Source organism: Neofelis nebulosa, chromosome 12, assembly GCF_028018385.1.
Source record: "Neofelis nebulosa isolate mNeoNeb1 chromosome 12, mNeoNeb1.pri, whole genome shotgun sequence".
Taxonomy (NCBI): Eukaryota; Metazoa; Chordata; class Mammalia; order Carnivora; family Felidae; genus Neofelis; species Neofelis nebulosa.
In genome coordinates this window covers 17,724,668-17,742,473 of record NC_080793.1, presented here as the reverse complement: position 1 = coordinate 17,742,473, position 17,806 = coordinate 17,724,668, and the positions used below count along the sequence as shown (strand labels likewise).

At 50.9% G+C, this 17,806-nt stretch overlaps 1 protein-coding gene across 4 annotated transcripts in view; it reads right to left on the bottom strand.

The window, feature by feature from the left end:
• ASTN2 (astrotactin 2) overlaps positions 1 to 12,739 on the bottom strand; it is an 885,184-nt gene extending 872,445 nt beyond the window's left edge. For all 4 annotated transcript variants that reach the window (XM_058694362.1, XM_058694365.1, XM_058694363.1 and 1 more), the window contains exon 1: positions 12,110 to 12,739. In XM_058694362.1, coding sequence (XP_058550345.1) covers positions 12,110 to 12,554 — 445 coding nt within the window. In that variant the 5' untranslated portion in view covers positions 12,555 to 12,739. The remainder of the gene's footprint in view (positions 1 to 12,109) is intronic.
• Positions 12,740 to 17,806: the final 5,067 nt, after the last annotated feature.

Here is a 17,806-nt window from a genome sequence, read left to right as displayed (position 1 = left end):
AAGTGGACAGTAAGCTGGATTTGGCCCGTATGCTGAATAAAGACTAGAAAGAAAGGATGGGGACAGAGACACAGCCAGAAGATGGGAGACTGATACAACAGCCCAAGTAAGCAAGGATGAAGCTTGAATGAAGGTTATGGCAGTAGGAAATTACAAGCAAGGGATACTGAGAGTCATTCTAGAAGTAAAACCAATAAGGTTGGCTGAATGAAAGAATGGGGGACAAGAGAAAGGACATTTCAAGAATGACTCCTTTGCTTGAGTAATTGGGTGGATAGAAGCCCGATCTCCTGCAATAGGGAGATGTGGGAAGAGCAGGTTTGGGGAGCAAATCACATGTTGCCAGTGTGGTCACTGACAGGAGACAGAGAAACAGAGTCCCTGGGGCTTGCCAGGTAAAATACAGGATGTCTGGTTAAATTTTAATTTCCTATCATTAGAGAGTCATTTTAAGTACAACTAAGTCCCAAATATTGCACTGGACATAATTCTACTAAGTATTCATTGTCCAAAATTCAAGTTTAACTGGGCATCCTGTATTTTATTTTTTGCATCTATTTTTATTCACAAAGTATGGCAATCCTAAGGGGAGGGGGATGAGCATTTGGGGGGAAAAAAATCTTTACCTAAGCCTTGGAGGAGAAAAAGAAGATTCCTCAGAGGAGGTCCTAGCTGAGTTAAGGCTAGGAGTTGGCCAGGTGAATCAGGGATGGGAAAAGCATTCTAACCAGAGAGAATAGCATTTCCATTCAGGATCAAGTGGGGAGAATGTTCCGGTGCCCTCATAAATCTGCAAGATGTCAGTAAGGCTAGAGCATGAAGCACCAAGGAGAATGGCAGGAGGCAGGTTGAAGAAGTAACCAGGGGCCATCCACGCAGGTCCCTGATGGATATGTTACAGAGTTGGTACACTTCTTAAGGTATAGATTCCCAGGCCCCTCTGGGTACCTCAGCAAGTCTAGGAATGAGAGACTGGGTTCCAAAGTGATTCTAATGAGTAGGGAACTTTAGGGGAAACTGGGAGCTTTCCCTCCTACAAATCCCAAGAGCCTAGGAAGTTGCTGCTTCCTCTAAATCTTGAAAGGAGTAACCCAAGTAATCAGAGCAAAGGCACTATAGTGTGAGCGTACAGCCTCCCGTGGGGACGGACCCCTGAGGAGGAAGCTCTGTCCATTTGCAGGGAAGCAGAAGGTCCAGAACGTTCATGCACCCGCCCAATTCCCCAACAGTCACTCTGAGTCTGGCACCTGGCTCTCCTTGGGCGCTCTCGACTCAGTGCAAGTGAACCAGACGTCTCTGTGACTTTCCTTGCCACCCCACCCCCTTCTGTCCTCCGCCCACAGTCACCACTGAAATGATTCCCCCAAATGCAGCTATTACTGTGACTGGAAATCTCTTTACTGCTGATTCTGCTAATGGAAATGTTCCTTCCCTTTTCGGCTGCTTGCAAAGCCACTCGTGACTTTCCTGGGTGCTTGAGAGCAAGGCTTTGTCAGCCAGCCACCACCAGAAGGGAGAGAATTCTGCCCCGATTGCCTCCTACAACACCCACCTGCCTCAGACTCAGCCTCTAAGAGCTTCTCTGTCCAAACTGTCCTCAGACAACCCTGGAGTCCCCTGCTTCCCCCTGCTTCTGGAGAAGGAGCAGAGATCAGTGGTCAATTGCATCCCTTTTTGCCTGGCCTGGGGGAGAAGGAAAGGGAGGGGGGAGTTGTAAGGATAGCGTGCTGGAGAGGAAGGAGGGGGAAGGAAAAAGTAATTTGCATTCATTATTTATTGAAACCTCCACCTCTTTCCAAAAAAGGATTCGAGGTGGCTAAGAGGCTTGGAGCACAAACCTTGCCAGACGCGGTACTGGGTGCTTTGCACGTAACATCTCTGTAAGGATCCTGGGCTTCGTGTAAGTAAAAACCGAGCACAGTGCTAGGCACTCATGAAAATCTAGTTTACGGAGGGAGAGCTCTCCAAAAATAATGGTCACAGCAACCCCAAAAAGTGATCATTATGTCGTCTTCACTTTACCGATGAGCAAACAGGCTCAGAGAGGTGGCCCACAGAAGTCGGCAGTTAAGACGTAGAGCATCTGGGATTTGATCCCAGGGCTTTTGGTCCTCACAGCTGGTGTGTGTTCCACCCCAGAACACTGCCTCTCAATCGGCAGAGCTGGGCTGGCGCCTGGATTAGCTCTGGGATCTTGGAAAATGTATTCTGCTTTGCCAGGTAAATGAAGGAGTTGGGCTGGAAGTCAGAGGATTTTACCCAGTTCTAATATTCTACGAAAGGTATACATTTATTTGGATTTTTACAGCATTATATCTAAATGTTATAGATTCGTATATATATCCCATATGTATAGATAATGTAATATAAATTCCATTCTCAAGGCAGGAACATTAAAAGTGCACGATGCTGCAAAGAAGCGTTCAGTGGACAAAACTCAACATGGGGTGGAGAGGAGAGCACCTGGTCAAAAGGGGGCTGGATCTCTGACAAGGGACATCCTGGCAATTTCTACAAAGAGAAGAGAGAGCTTCTCCACGTGCCTGAAAGGACAGGTCCCCCAGGATGACACTATGCCTAGCACAAGGAGGGATTTCCCTAAGCACCGAGAGAAGAGGAAAGTGGAAAAGGAAGAAGGGAGAGCAGAAAGCAAAGAGGGGGTGAGGAAAGAGGGAAGGGAGAGAGTGGAGAAGGCATGGAAGTGTAGGAATTCGCCTGTGGAGTACTCGGGGATAACGAGTGGCATCTAGAGAAAATGAGACCAGGCCTCGTGCTCTCTTGGCGAACCACCGCACAGAGCGGAAGGGCCTGGGGAGATGCTGAGTCAGCTCCCAGCAGCCCAGAAACAAGGTGTTCAGTCCCTTGGGCCTGTGAGGCTGTCACACCTGAAGTTCTTGTATAGAAACGTCTGCAACTTCTTGGTAATGAGAGCAGGAAGAGATAAAAAATAAGAGAGGTTGTCAAAGAGATGGAAACTGAAGAGCACTCTTACTTGTGTGCAGCATACTAAGGGAGAGAGCAGGGGGTTTAGAACCAGACAGACCTGCCTGGGTTTGGAGCCAGCCTGGCCGTATAATCACTGTGTGCTCTTGGGCATGTCCCTTAACCTCTCTGAGCCTCAGAGTTCACCTAAAACATGGCCCGAATCTGGTCTTTCAGGCCCGTAGAGAGGACGAAATGAGAGAACAGATACACCAGCATGGCATCTGGGGCACAGTAAATGTTCAGTGAATGTCCTCACATAGCCTGCTTCATGCCAGAATGATAAAGTCTGGAACACCCGGTCCCCCCACCCCTAGTGGCCCAGTTGCCCCTCCCCCAGGCGGGAGGAAGACACATCAGAGGAGGGGTCAGTAGACTGAGATCTGGTTCTGGCTTCATCACCGTCTTGCTACGTGACCTCGACTTCCCCATCTTTACACAGAAGCGTTTTGTTTAGATAATGTCCTAAATTACTACATTTGGCGATTCCAAAACCATGGTGTATCATCTTCCCCAAAACATTCAATGCTTCTCTGTTTGCCACGATGCAAAAAGTTCCAATCCCTTATCTGGCTTCCATGATTTGCAAAAGAATATCTTCCCTAAACCTAGCACACTTTCCTCCAATCAAACTGACCTCATTCTGAGTCCTATAAACACCCTCAGAATATTAGGGAGATAGGAGAAGGTAGAGGAAATGGCTAGGAGAGCTCAAAGAGAGAAGTCTCTATGGGAGGGGTGGCATTCCAGCTCAGATGTTAAGACTGATGAGTGCAATTCCAACACCTCTCCAGTTTTGCCCAGTACAGATGCCCATTCTAGGCCACCATCATGCCTCACCTGAACAGACTCCTACAGGCCTTCCAGCTTCTGTCTTTGCTCCTGTACACAGAAGCCTAAGTAATTCTTACCAAGCATACGTCAGATGTTGATACTCTTTTGCTTAAAATCCTCCCTGGCTCTCTACTTCCTCTCCTGTCCTGTCCTCCTTTGCTCACTCCACTCTGGATGCACTGGCCTTCTTGCTAAGCCTTGGGCATCCCAGGTGTGCTCCCCAGTCAGGTCTCTGCTAGAACAGTTCTCTGCCTGGAATGTTCCCTTCGTAGATCGCTGCTTGGCCAACTCCTTCATCACCTTCAAGTCTTGGTTCTAATCCTACATTCTCAATGAGCTCCTCTCTCTCTGCTCTATGTAACATGAAAACCCATCTCCTCATCTCCAAAATTTCCCTTTTACTTAATTTCCTTTTGTTCATAGAATTTATCACCTTCTCACATACTACCTAATTTTATTTATTATGTGCATCATTAGCGCCCTCTCCTCGCCACACACCCACCCACACCCTCACTCGCTCACTTCTATATATGAGCTCTCTGAAGAGAAGAGTGCTCTGTCTTTTGTTATCTGTTGTATCATAAGCACTTGCAACAATGCCTAGGACAGTATAGGTGCTCAATAGTTATGGGACTAGTCATAATTATAGTACTCTTTTTTAATGTTTATTTGTTTATGTATATATTTTTGCAAGAGAGAGAGAGACAGAGCCCAACACGGGGATCGAACCCACAGACCGCAAGATCATGACCTGAGCCAAAGTCGGATGCCTAACTGACTGAGCCTCCCCAGGCACCCCTATACTACTCTTTTATATTGATATGGGTGTCAAGGCTCCAGTGTGCAATTCCAATGTGAGTTCAAGAGAGGCTGCAAAGATATGGTGATATTTAAATTCAGTCTCAAAGGTAAGAAGGAATTTTCCCAGGGGGGGAGTCACAAAACAAGAAGGGAGGGTTCTTACCATAGGGCACTCTGGACAGAGTCAGATCATGGACCTTATACCACAATAAGGAGCTTGAACTTCATACTAAGAACTGTGGGGAAGCAGTGAAGTGCTTTATTTTTTTTATATATATATTTTTTAACGTTTATTTATTTTTGAGACAGAGAGAGACAGAGCATGAACGAGGGAGGGGCAGAGAGAGAGGGAGACACAGAATCGGAAGCAGGCTCCAGGCTCCGAGCTGTCAGCACAGAGCCCGACGCGGGGCTCGAACTCACGGACCGCGAGATCGCGACCTGAGCTGAAGTCGGACGCTTAACCGACTGAGCCACCCAGGCGCCCCGAGTGAAGTGCTTTAGAAGAGAACAGCCACGATCAGATTTGGGCTTTTAATGCAGTCACGCTGTCGGCAAGTACAGAGGGTAGATTAGAGGCAAAGAGACCATGGGGTTGACTTCTAAAATTGTAGTGGAGAGAAGCCTTGAGGTGTGAGCCTCCCCCTTTGACAATGGGGATGGAGAAACGGTTTCTCTTCAGGTGAAAACACCACACAGCAACCCCGTCGATGCTTCACTCACAGACTGGACTGCTTGCATAGGGGTGCCTGGGTGGCTCAGTCAGTTAGGCATCCGACTTTGGCTCAGGTCTTGATCTTGCGGTCTGTGGGTTCGATCCCCGTGTTGGGCTCTGTCTCTGCTTGCATGTGCATGTTCTAGCACACCAGTAGGGAAGCTACAAAGGTTTCAGTCCTGGATCTTACATTGTGTAGTCCCCATCCATCCCCCTTCCAATCCAAAGGGACGTCTTTATGGGGACTGTTGTCCAGGAGAACTACAGACAGCAGCAAAGAGCCAGAGGAAGGAGAGCGCTGGCAAGGGAGAACAGATCCTGTCCCTCCAAGCACTGCTGTCTGCCTCCTTCCAGGGCAGAAAGGCTGCAAGCTCTCCCGGAAAGGAGAGACACCAGCTCTCTCTCTCTCTCGTTATAGTTAATCTTCTGTTGCCACTAGCTGGTCAGTGAGAGAACTCGGGAAAGCATGAGCTCTGTAAAGGAAGCAACCCCATAATGCTGCTCTACCGCAAGGTTAAATCCAACTTTCTTTCCTTTCCTGGAAAAGAGCAGGCTGCTTCTGCTCACCCCGAAAAGCAGCTAGAGTAAAAAGCAATGAGGCTTCCTCCTCCCCCAGAACAAAACCTATCAGCTCTGGTTCTCGGGAGAGATTGGAGCCAACCAGCTGGATACTTGGGCAGGAGAACAAATTCAGTTTCCCTAGGGATATTTTTCTCCCTAGATTTTGGTTTTTCGGGTATTTTGTGTGTGTGGTTTTTTGTGTTTTTTTGTTTTGGGGGTTTTCTTTTGCAGGGAGGAGAGTTTGTTCAACTGAGTTTCAGACACTGGGACATATATAAACACACAGTCATGTGTTCAAGGTCCAGTGTGATGGAAAGAAACACAGAGTGGGACCCAAGACCACTGGGTTAAAGTCTGAACTGCCAGTCCTCAAGAAGGTTTCTTCCCCAGTCTGAATGCCCATGTTGCCATATAAACTCTGTGTACTCTGAGCCCATCAGCGTTGACGGTCATGCTAAAAGTTTTCATGAATTCACCCAAGGACGTCACTGTCACTCTCCACCCTTCTCTCCCTGAAGCAGATGTGTTCACACTGTCCTATGGCAGCCAAGGCCTAATTTACAGCAAAGCAAGGATGTGAGAAACAGATTTTACTTGCCAGAGGCCATTGCAAACCTGCCGAACTTGCTAGAAATTAAAATTACAGAATACTCTTGCAGCCTGAGGGCCCAGTTCAGGAAACCTATCAAGCTGTGGGTCACACCAAAGCCTACAGAGCGGTGCTATCTCAGTTGGTGTCACTGACCCCCCGAAACAGCAAATCCGGCTGGCCCTGACCGGACTTGAGCCTCTGTAACACAGCTGAAGCGAATCCACCTCTCTCCCTGACCCACTGCCTTCTCAGGAACTTGGTACGTTCTGAGGGCAGATAATACATCTCTATCTGCCCTGATTATTAAATATATTTCATCAGATTCAAGCTGGTAAAAGGCTGGGGATGGGGGAGGGAAGCAAGTGGAAAGAGGAAGAAGATTCATATCACAGACCACCGAACACGCCCCTAAACTGCAACCCTCATTTACAACATCCCAGGAAGCTGGACCATCACAGCAGGATGGGGCCTGGAGTGTGGGACTACTCCCATACTTTATTTGGTGCTAAGGACCTGGTGCCCAATTGAGAAAGGCACATATGTATTTTTAAACCTAGCTTTGTTGGAAGATATCACATTCACCATCTTGTCCACCCCAGAATTTCTCTCTCTGACCCATAAGGAAAAGAACACTGGAACTGATTTTAATGAGTAGTCTGTGGACAGAAATCCCTACAGAAGACCCAGATTACTACTACTTGTATGTTTTTTTCTCCCTATTAATAACTGGCATCAACCTTCAGAATTAAGCCGGAAACCAAAAAGGGCAGAGAGTCTCATTGTCTCCTAGGACTTTGGTTCTGTGTCCAAATGCCTGCCAGATAGCTGTATAGTCTCTGCTTCCAGGCTTTCTTCAATATGGATCCTATAATCATTAGAGGTCAGGATGCTGAGTTCTGGACAGCTTCCTGGGAACCAGCCCCCTAGTATTTGCACCTTGCACAGAAAAAAGCACATTCCTCATTCCCTGTTGACATGTGAAGCAAGTTCCTCCGGCCCTTTGTGAACTGTCCTTGTTAGGCTAAATTCTCTGCTTCTAGCAACCTTTCTGATTTGGTGCCTGGGTCCTAATTCCTTCCAGAGGCTTTTCTCTTTTGGTATCCATTTCTGTCTCTGTTTTCATGAATCTTTGCAGACCAGGCCAATCAGCTTCCTGCAAAGAGCATCCTTTTGGGGCAGAACTTCAGGACACTTGCCAGATGTACTCATACAGGTACATTCAGACATACTGACAGACAGGCTTTCCTTTCTACGTACCCTCCCCCAAATAGAGAGTACACTCCTCAGCTATGCCATTTCTATACCAAGGCAGCTTAGTAAGACATGTTGACAACGAGGGCTTCCTCAATTTTATCTTTTTCCCCCTTTTGCTGAATCAAGGCTGGTGGTAAACAGCCCAGTCCAGCTACTGTCAGGTCCAGGAAGAAGGATGTCATTTCCCTACCTGTGGGCATGAAAGCTAAATCCACAAGCGGACTCCAGGGCTGCCTGGGGGCAAATGAGGACTGAGTGATGTGCAAGTTCACCTCTGAAGCCCTGCACTGGCACTTGCTCCTGTTTAAATTCTTTTCTTTTCAATCAGTCCTTCCCAACACCCTGTGCTACCAGCAAAAGAAAGGAGACAGTGAGAAGCCAGATGAGCTAGTCAGAGTAACAGAGTGCATCAGGGCACTTCAAGTTCATAGCGTCTCTACACTGAAGGATTATTTTAGGGCTTCTCTACCCACTCATATTACCACACAAAGCACTGAAGCTCTGGGGATAAATGACTTGTTCAAGGTCACAGTGGGCCACAGCTGAGATTTCCAGATCTTAACCAACACTAAGCTCCCAAGCTGCACGGAAGCTTCCAACTTCTCCTCCAACCTCTCCCCCCACAAAGGCCGCATGCATTTTTTCCCCCTTTCTGGAAGTTTCCCCAGGCTTCTCTGAATCTACAGAGATGTGTTCCCTCCCTGATGTTATAGAACGTGTAATCTCTGTCACTCATTGGCACCATTAAATAGAATGCCCTCTGATATCCCATGAATCATGGAACTTTGAGCTGGCAGGGTCAACAAAGGTCATGCCTTACTTTCAAACTCTCATACTTTGGCACCCTAGTGTAGCTGAAGTTCCTCTGAGAAATGTTGCTGTCATGTTGATGATTGGTGTATTTCTTTCCAAGACCCTGCCCCAGGCCCTCCATAAATGTAACCAACCCCTGAACACATCTTTGCCAATACACAACTACCAAGAAGGTAGTTGTCTGGTAGAATGAGATTCTGGTTCCAGGTCTGCCATTTACCCGCACTGCGACCTTGGACTAGATACCTGACCTCTCCAAAAATGCTTCCTGATCCGTGAAATGGTAATAACTGCAATGCCGACTTCATATGTTTTATGTGGGTTAAAAATAAATGGTAAACGTGAAGTTCTTAGCACCTCATTAAGGATTCAATAACTATTTGCTATTTCTTGATCACTTTCAAGGAAATTCACTTTGTCAGTGCCAGTGACTTATATAATCAGATTCTAAAGAAGAGGCCCAGACACTGAAAATTGGGGGGAAACTTCAAGTCTGAGGCAAACTTCCATCTATATAAAGCAGACTAGAACATGATGGGAGAGAAGAGCTATGGAGAGGCATTACCGATAATAGAGCCAATAACTGGAACAAGAGAAGCAGAACGGAGGGAGACAGGGCCAGATATGCAGGGGACTTTGGTGACTGGGGATGGTAGGCAATGTATGCACCCTGAGGTCCACCAACTAACAGTAAAATGGGAACTGCACCTTTTATTTGTTTGTTCGCCCCCTTTAACGCCAAGGACATTTTCCCACCACCAACTCTGAGCCCACAACCCAAAGCATGGCCCGAGGGCTTCTGCGGACACTATCACCCCCTAGTGGTGGCTCCACACACCCCACTATTGGCAGGATTTGGCATTTGCGGAATGCGTAGGCAATTGTGGCGTATATCGTCTCCAAATCCCTTGAACTGTCCAGGAAGTGGTGAAAGACTCGGCCCGCACACCAGAGACAAAACACTAAGCAAGGATGTTTGAAAGGTCTGGGGATGAAATGATGGGATGGAGCTACCTTGGGACCTTAGGGAAGATAAGGCCATAAATGACTCAGTGCCCCCCACCCCCAGACACACACACACACATACACACACACCGGCCCTCGTTTCCAGCCAGCCTGGCCCTCCCAGAGCTCATTGTGCACTCCATGTTTACATGCAAACAGTGGAAGACCAACACAAATAAAAAACCCACGTCTCCCTACACAGCTCCTGCTACACTCGGCCATCTGGTGACTACCTCGCTAGCCAAATCCCCCGGAGGGAGCGCCTGAGCTGCCAGTCCAGGGCGCTGGGGGGAGAAGAAGGAGGCAAGACACAATTCCCCACATGCATCCTAAGGGCTCAGAGCTGCCGGGAAGGACAGCAACCCCCCACTCCTCACCAGGCAGTCCCCAGCCGCCAGGCTCAGCTGCCTTGCGTCAGAGAAGGCGGAAGTCTCCAAGCGGAGGGCGCCTGGAGACTCTCCAGCCGATGCTGGGGTCCTGGGGGATTCAAGACTTCCAGCTCCCCACGCAGCTCTTCACTCAGCTTGCCCCAGCTCCCAAGCACCCACTCCCTCTTGAAAGCCTAAGTTTCAAAAGGCAGAGATTGCCAGCTTCAGGAATTCTTCGGGGACTCCGATAGCTGGCTGGACCGGGTCCTCCACATCCTTGGGGAACTGGAATGCCCTGGGGTCTTCGCTTCCAAGTCATGCCATACCCTAGAATGTCCCCCTCTACGCACTTACTTGAACAGCCATTTAGGAAGCCTCCCACTCATGACCTCTCAGGACACCCTAGAGTAGAAAGATCACGAGGATGGAAGAAATGTGAAACAGTAAGTGATGCTGAAGGCACACCCTTCGGGTCGCTAGAAGGACCCTTCCCTGCGAGGAGGCGGCACGAGTCAGCCCTGAGCCCTGGGTTAGCTTTTCGCCCGAAGAACCCCTATCTCCACCCTCACTCCTTCCTTTGAAATGGACAGGCCCACAGGTGCACGTGGGAAGAGCTATTGGTGTGTGTTCATGTGTGTGTCGGTGCGTGTGTGTATGCTTGAGTGAGTGTGTGTGTGTGTGTGTGTGTGTGTCGCACGCTAGACGCGCCGCCGCGGGAAGTCCCCAGGGAACCTGCAAGGCGCACTCCCGCCGCGCCTCCCAGAAAGCTCAGCAAAGCTCAGGTTACAGCCAGCTGGGGAGAGCCCCGGGGCCAGACGCCCGAGGCTGGAGCACCGACCGCGAGCGGGCCTGGCACTCCCTCAAATCTCCAGAGGCGGCCGGCGTGAAAGGGAAGGGGGGCGGGGGTCACAAAAACACATTTTAAAATATTATGGCTCCCAGGAGAGAGCATTCTAGTCTCCGGATTCGTCTTTAGGGCTTCTCGGGCAAGCGAAGAGTTAACCTCGGAGGTTCAAGCCGGGATCCCGAAAGCGCTTCACCGGCGAGACGCCAGGGCCGAGCCGGATCCCGAGAAGGCACGGATCCGGGGAAGAAGGGCTCGGGAGTCTCCCGGCGAGCCCCCGGCGCCTTCCAGGCGCTGTCGTTGGCCAGACTCCGACAGCCAATCGCGCCCCGCGCCCCCGAAAGGGGAGGAGAGCGAGCGATCCGCGAGCGCGGGAGAGCTAAGGGGGAACGTTTTTGTAAACGCTCTCCGAGATAATTAAGCTATCAATTACCCGGGTGGGAAATCAGCCGCGCTTCCCACAGCTCCTCGGAAGGGCCGACTCCTCCGGGATTGGCGCTGGGAACCAGCAGGCAGCGAGCTGCTGGCGAACTTTCGGATTAACTTTTCCATTTGAGCCCCCACCCCACCCCCACCCTTTTCCCCTTCCCTGCCGTTTTCTGGCCTTTGAGTTGTTATTATTGGTCCAGCGAGTGCGTCGTGAGGACCAACCTGCTGTCCCCTGGAAGGGGGATAGAAATCCGACTGCGACAAGGACGGTGGGGGGAGAATCAGAGAACCTGGAAGTGGCGACCTCAGAAATCACTCAACCCTCCCCTGCCCCATTTCACAGATGGCCAAAACTAAGGCGCAGGGAGGGGAAGCGACTTGGCCAAGGACACACAACCCACACGGAGACCGAGTTTACGCGGGCTGGGTGATCCCACATGGAGCTTCTCTGCTCCGATTCTCGAGAAAATCTATCTGGAAGAGCCTTGCCTCCAACTCCGAGGTGAGAGTGAGGGGGCGGTAACCGCGAGCGGCCAGGGACAGTGCCCGGAGGAGCGGCGAGCGGCTGGACGACCCGGGTCCCCAGCTCCAACACACTCCGCCATCTGGGTTCTCCGGCGTCGGGGATGGATCGCGGCAGAGCTCAACGCCTGGGCTGAGAGAGCGGGGGACACAGGTCCCCACTGCGGGAGTGTCGGCACGCCCCCGAGCTCCCGCCACGCGCTCTCGGGGACCTCCTGCCCGTCCTGCTCTCCAACCACCTGTACGTCCTCCGGGCCCCGCGGCCGCCCTCTCCCAACCCCGCTCGGGGCAGCCCGGGGCGGGGATCCCCAGGGCGCCCCCACCCGTCCGGCTTCACTTAGGGGCTCGGGGCTCCTCGGGATCCCGCGCGTGCCGGCGCCCAGCCTTACCCAGGGTGAAGAAGGGCAGCTCGGTGTTGTCCAGGTCGTCTTGCACGGCGATGCGCCCCGGCAGCTCGTTACGCACAAAGAGCAGGAGGCGCGACTCGGCGGCGGTGCCCGCGGAGCCGGCGGAGCCCGAGGACGCGGCGGCGGCGGCGGCGGCGGCGGCCCCGGTCCCGGTCCCGGTCCCGGTCCCGGCGCGGGCGCCGCTCCAGCCGATGTCGCTCTCCCGCAGGGCGGGCAGCGTGGACACCGTGACGGTCTTGAGCCGGCACGGGCTGTCGGGCTCCCGCGAGGCGGCGGCGGTGGCGCCGGCCAGCAGCGGCCGCGGCGGCAGCAGGAACAGGAACAGCAGCAGCAGCGGCGGCGGCGGCGCCGGGTGGAAGCCGAGCCTCAGCCGCCCCCGGAGCCCCGAGCCGGGGCCGGGGCTGCGCCGGGCGCCGGCGGCCGCCATGGCGGGAGGGGCTGCGGTGCTGCGAGCGGCGGCGGCGGCGGCGGCGGCGGCGAAGAAGGAGGAAGCGGAGGAAGCGGCAGCGGCGGCGGCGGACGCCGGAGCTAACCAGGACGCCGGAGCTAAGGAGCCGTGGGAGCCGCGCGCCAGCAGCCCCCAGCTCCCGGCTCCGCCTCCCGATCGGCCCTGGACCGCCCCCCCGCGCCGCCTCCCCGGGCCCCGCCGCCCGCCCCCCCCCCTTCCTGGCTCCCCCCAGCAGACCCCGAGCGTTCCGGAGGCCCCGCCCGGCCTCGTGCAAATCCCAGTCGCCCCCTCTCCTTTCCCAGGATCCCCCAATGCCACCCTCACGATGGTCTTTAGCCACACCACCCCTCTCCAGATTCTTGACACTTAAGGACCCCTCGCGCCTCCTCTAATTCCTCCCGGCTCAGCCCAGCTCGCCCAGCTCGCCCAGCTTCACCCCCACCCCTGGCTCGACCCTCGGGCTGCACCTGGGGGCGCGCCTCGGCCCAGCCTGGCTCCAAGCCCCGCCCTCTAGGGGGTAGGGGGCGCCTCTTGATGGCCAAGACTTAACTTTGTCCCCCCAGGAGCCCAGTAACAAGTCCTGGACCCTCTTCTAGTCCCTGAAATAATTGAGCCCCCCTCCTCACCCTCTTTCCCGCAACTCGCGTATTCAGTCTCCAGACACCAGGATCCCACCTCTCTCCTCCTCCCGGGCCTCAGGGGTTGCATTAAATGCTTACAGACGGAGGGGTGTCATACCCCACCCTCTAGCCCCCAAATTGACTCGGGCCTGGAAGCTCTGGCCCCCTAAGCTGCCGCCCGCCCTGCAAGCCCGCCCACTCTCGCGCTTGTGTTTTGGATCCCTACTCCCAGCTTGGAGCAGCTCTACTTGGCTGCTTCTGTTCTCTGCGTGAAATTCCTGAAAAGGGTATGAGGTAGAGAGACCTGCTACTCTGTCTGCTTCTGGCTCCCATGGGCTCCTACGTCCTCTCCCCCATTCCCAGAGGAGGGGTCTGTTGACCAGTTCTTTCCCCCACCCCAGTCCTTCCAGATTCAAGTTGAGCTGGGAACCTAGGCCCTGTGTCTGAGGGCCCTGTGCCCTTTGGCCTTGGGCTGGTTCTCTGTGACCCACACGACCTCAGATCCTTCGGGGGAGCCATCGCTGGCATCCTGGGGGATCTAGTGCTTGGGCAGCCCCCCTTCCCCACTCCCCTTACTTCTCCTCACCTCTCCTCTCTGTTTTTCATCTCTACTCATGTCATTCCTCCTCTTCTTGACTTTAATCATATAAATGCTTCCTCCCTATAATTTGTGAGACATCTCCCATCTCTCTCTATTGCTTTACCCATCTGCACTTTTTTGTGGAGTCTCTGTGTGCCAACTTGTCTCCTCTTAGCTCTTCCCTCTTCTGCCTCTTCTCTCCTTTCTGTCTTTAACTCTTCGCACGCATTGCCCTTTCCCCTCTACCGTCACATTTTATTTACTCTGTTATGACTTTGGATAAAGGCAGAAGACTGAAAAGAAGGAGGAATCAAAACCTATGTTGTGACCTTGGACGTAATACTGCTTGTTAAGCACTCCAAATGCTAGGCAAGTATATATGTTAGCTTTTATACTAAGCATACTCCATGGAGATGGGTATTATGATTCCCATTTTTCAGATGAAGAAACTGAGATCAGGAGGTCAGGGAGGTGAAGGGACTTCCCAAGGTCACACATCTAGTGAGCAAAAAAGCTGAGATCTAAACTGCAGGCTCCAAAGCCTTTGCTGTTCCTATTAAATCATACTGTCCTCAGTGACCTTGGAAAAACCCACCTATCGAAGATGCGAAAGGCACATCTGCATGAGTGTGTTTGGGTCCGTTTCAGCTCTGAGGTTTGTAAGATAGGTTTCTCCTGTCTCAGTTTACTAATCTTGTGAACCCAAGGGGGGCGGGGGGAGGTGGGATCTGGCCTTTCAAGTCCTCTGATTCTAAACCATCTCCTGCCTCTCTAATGCCTGCTCCAGTTCATTTACTCCTCCAAAATATGTCGTCCTGCCTCCCTCAGTCTCTCCTTTGTACCCTTACAATCCGCCACTATCCTCTGCAATGGGGCTTTCTGATTCTCTATGCCCCTTTCTTCAAATATGCTGACATAGTCCATTTATAGAAGTGCACACCAGGAAAAAAGGGCTCCCTTATGTAAGGCAGAGTCTGTGCAAGTCCTTCGTGGACCTCTGGTACAAAGGCCTGTCGAATGCGACCAACGCTTCCATTCATTCATTCACCACCCAATACCCAGGGCTCCTCCCAGGCACTGTATGGGGATGCAGAGAGGGATAAACACAGCTCCTGCCCTTGAAGAGTTTATAATGATGGGGGCGCAAGGTGTGGGGATGAGATGAGCACAGAAATATCTCAGATACCAGGCAGGCACGAGGACATGTGTCTTTTTATGAGGTGTTTTGAAACTTATGCTTGGAGAAATCAAAGAAAGCTTCCCAGAGGAGGAGGCACTGGAGTTGAAACATGAAGGACTCGAAGCGGGGGGTAGACATTCTGGGTTAAAGCTGGCATTTGGCATTTTTGCAACTGTTTGGCATCTGAACGAATCCCTCTCCTGTGCCAGAGGGTGCTTCGCTCTCTGAGGCACAGCCCACGTCCCATGAAGAGGCTGAAATTTCCAGATACCTTCTCAGCCTCCACAGCAGCTAGGACTTGGGCATGTGACTCAGAACTCACCAATCAGATTCACCCCTCCCAGAGGCTGGAAAGGAAGCTGGAATCAGGCAGAATCCCCCTGGGTACCAAAGTGGCACTACTTGGTTCCGTTACATCCAGATTTGATTGCTAGAGGGAATGGTTTTAACAGCACTGGCTTGGAGCACGGTGTCACTGATGTCAACAGTGTGAATTGCCCTATTTATGCCTGACAGCAACTTCAGGAATAGTGTCTCCACCAGCCAGTTCTGTGCTGTGATTTGGATCCGTGCTCTTGACTTCATGGACTCTACGCCTCGATCCCGTGCCCTCCTGGAGATTCTAAGTAATCCAATATCACTTTACTGAATTCTGTTTCTGCTTAAATTATCCAGAATTGGTATCTGTTGCTTGCAACTAAGACACCTGCCTGAGAACACAGAAATTGGAAACAGATGGAGGGCAGAGAGGGCAGAGCTTACAAAAGGAAAAGGGGGAAGTTTGGTGAAGGGGGGAGAGGGAGTAATTGAAGACAAGACAGAAAAGGCAGGCAAGGAGTTTGCTGTTCGTCTTGAAGAGGACCAACTTTATCTAGTAGGTAGTGTCGAATCTGGAATAACCACAGGAAAAGAACTCGTATTTCTGAACACAAACTGCGACTTCACAACTTTGTGTGGTGTATCAGTGAACGATGACAATTCCTGCCTTCTGGTGGTGGTGAGGCTTGGGAAATAATTATGCAAAGTGCTTAACATTCTAGGTGCTCAATAAATTATAACTGCTGCTTTGATATGTCATCCCAGCGATATCTGGAGTCAATCTTGTTATCCCCATTTAATAGATGGCGAGTTTGAGGCTCAGGGTAGCTAAGGAACTTGACTTTGATCCTGTAGTTATCAAGTGGTAAAACTCAGGTCTGACTTCTCACTCCCTGACATCCTACCACAGCACAATTTTTCCTTTTCTCCTCCTCCTACCCCATACTCTATTCTTTCTTTCTTTCTTTTTCTTTCTCTTTCTTTTCTTTTCTTTTCTTTTCTTTTCTTTTCTTTTCTTTTCTTTTCTTTTCTTTTCTTTTCTTTCTTCCTTCCTTCCTTCCTTCCTTCCTTCCTTCCTTATATCCATACCACCTGACCGAGGCAGCTTAGCATAGTTGGAAAAGCAGGGACTGGGGTGGCAGACAGGCTTTGGTCTGGATATCATCTTTGCTATTTCTCTCCTGGGTCAAGTCAGTTAATAAGCGCCCCTACTTGATCTTTCATTTTCTCACTTGCAAAATAAGGAAAGCAGTACCACTTTTCAGGACCGTGGGAATTAAATGAGATCACATGTATGAAAAATGTCTAGCTTATATTAGGTTCTCCGTAATGTTCTAAGTGAATCTAAGCATTTGACATCATCGCATTCACTATTTTCCTCTTCAGCCCCATGTAACAAGATCCTCACCACCGCCACTCTATTCTAGCCTTATGTGTCTCCTTTCTATTCCCAGAAGGTTCCAAGTTCCTTGCTGCCCCAGTGTTTTCACACAGGCTCTTCCCTCTGCCCGGAGAGATCTCCCTCCAGACTTCACCTTGTTACTTTCACTAACCTGTAAGTGTCAGCTAATAAAACACTAAAACACTTTTCCTAAGATGACTAACCACCTAGTCTAAACTAGCCTGAGCTAGCACTAATATAGAGTAGAGATGTAAAACCAGTACTTTGTCAGTGAATGATCATGTACTTACTGACTTTTTACTCTTACACAGGTATTGTAGTAGGCACTAGCCTTAACTCTGCAGTTAAAACAAACCATCCTTCTGGCTTTCTACAATGAGTACATTCTCTTCCCTCCCTCCCTCCCTCCTTTCCTTCCTTCCTTCTCTCCGAGCTTACCATGATTCAAGAATTTTTTTTTTTTTTTCGTCTTTCTTCCTTAAGCCTTGAGATGATCTCTAGGACACAAACTCCAGCTCAGGAGGAGTTTGCTATCTCCCGCTTCATCTCTGCTCTATCTAAGCTCCATGTCCCATCCATCCTCTTGGAACCCACAAATCTCCACCATTTGTTTTCTCTCTCTTCAATCATGGCCGTCTCTGTAACTCACACTGTCCCTTTAGTCCTGCCTTCTCACTGCAGCACGTTGACTCCACTCATCACCTGGCATGTTGTTTCCTTTCCTATCCTCTCACCACCTCCCCCAGACACTCTTGGTTGCAGCCCTGCCAGCCCCTTGAACAGAGCCCAGCTCCATCAGTTGGTATAGGGTCACTTACAAGATTAAGGTCAATCTTGTATCTTTCCCTTCTATTGTTGTATCCAAAATAGATCATTGTAAATATGCCTATCACTGCTGCTTCTTCAACGCAGATACCTCTCTTTGATGTAAGTTCAAATTCTTTTGTAGACCACTTACTCTCTGGCTAATTTCTAATGATTTACCTCTGTGAGCCTTAATGTGGGGGTCATTCGGAAGGTTGAATGAGCCAGCAGGTATAAATGGAAGCCCCCAGTGCTCTCGGGCACATAGTAGGTCCTCCAGTAACAGTAGCTTGTTTCCACTACACATGTCTTATTTATTTGGTCCTT